The following is a 1,010-nucleotide window of genomic DNA, read 5'->3' as shown; positions in this document are numbered from 1 at the left end:
GTCCAAAGGTGCCTATTAAAATAACATTTTTAAGGATGTACATTGTATTTTATCTCTACCCTAAAAAACATTATAAATACATATACATAATTACATACATATTCTATTAATTCTTAAATTTGTGAGGATCTAATTGGTTAACTGAAGAGGCTGATTTCCTTTTTGCTATGGCTATGACAAAGGCTCCAATAAAGACCCCAGCCATCCTCTTACAACACTGGATCTTTTCAGCAGTCAGTGAAACCAAATATTTTAAAAAATATTTCCGCTTCCCCCATGAAAACTTTCTGCAGATGCTTTTGATATTTGACTTAAATATTAACACTATTAATGTATTTTGAATTAAACATTATTCAAATAGTTACAGTAGTTTGTCTATCAACTAAAATTTTAACTGGAATTTTTTTAGGGAATTTCACTTTATTACTGGGACTGAGGAAAATTCATCAAAATTATTTGAGAGTTTCAACCTGATAAATTTTATGATTTTGTTAAGTATTTTTGTGTAAAATGGATTCAATAATGTCGTATATACGGACTAAAAATAACATAACCTATGTTTGAAAGCTAAAAATAATCATAATAACCTTAATTTTCAATAATTTGAGTTAATATTACATTACCCAGGTAAAGTTTGATTTAATAATTCTTGAAACCCAAATTTTTCATTCTCATTTTTAATAGTTTCTTTACAGAATGTCATGTGATGATCATAAATAAAATTCATAAAACATTTGTCTATTTCTTGCTGTAATATGAATTTCTCGTTATACTTTTCTAGCAAATATTTATGAATAAAATTACTAGTTATATGGCTGTTTGTATCTAAAAGTGGAAGATTACTAAGCATATTATTTACTGTAGTATGGAATTGTTTGATATTTAAAAGATCCTTGCAGGCATTCTCCGTATCAAAATCTCCATTTAATTTTGTATACATAAACATACGTTTATGTATGTTATTTTTAAATTTACATTTTGTTTTTAATGAAGTGTAATTATAAACATAA

At 25.8% G+C, this 1,010-nt stretch overlaps 1 protein-coding gene across 1 annotated transcript; it reads right to left on the bottom strand.

Annotated features, from left to right (window-relative positions):
• Nucleotides 1-1,004, bottom strand: LOC126910068 (uncharacterized). Its single transcript, XM_050692463.1, has 2 exons — nt 624-1,004; nt 1-60 (listed from the first exon to the last, which is right to left on the bottom strand). Exons 1-2 carry the CDS (start codon nt 944-946, stop codon nt 30-32), a joined length of 354 nt encoding a protein of 117 aa, XP_050548420.1. The 5' UTR covers nt 947-1,004; the 3' UTR covers nt 1-29.
• Nucleotides 1,005-1,010: the final 6 nt, after the last annotated feature.

Source organism: Daktulosphaira vitifoliae, unplaced genomic scaffold, assembly GCF_025091365.1.
Source record: "Daktulosphaira vitifoliae isolate Bord-2020 unplaced genomic scaffold, ASM2509136v1 Scaffold_3775, whole genome shotgun sequence".
Lineage (NCBI taxonomy): Eukaryota > Metazoa > Arthropoda > Insecta > Hemiptera > Phylloxeridae > Daktulosphaira > Daktulosphaira vitifoliae.
Note: the sequence above shows the minus strand (reverse complement) of the source record. Positions and strands in the feature narration are given on the sequence as shown.

Coding starts and splice junctions, on each gene's coding strand:
- LOC126910068 (XM_050692463.1), bottom strand. CDS start 946: ATGTTTATGTATACAAAATTAAATGGAGATTTTGATACGGAGAATGCC. Junction 61..623: donor TTAAATCAAACTTTACCTGG/GTAATGTAATAT, acceptor AATGTTTTTTAG/GGTAGAGATAAAATACAATG.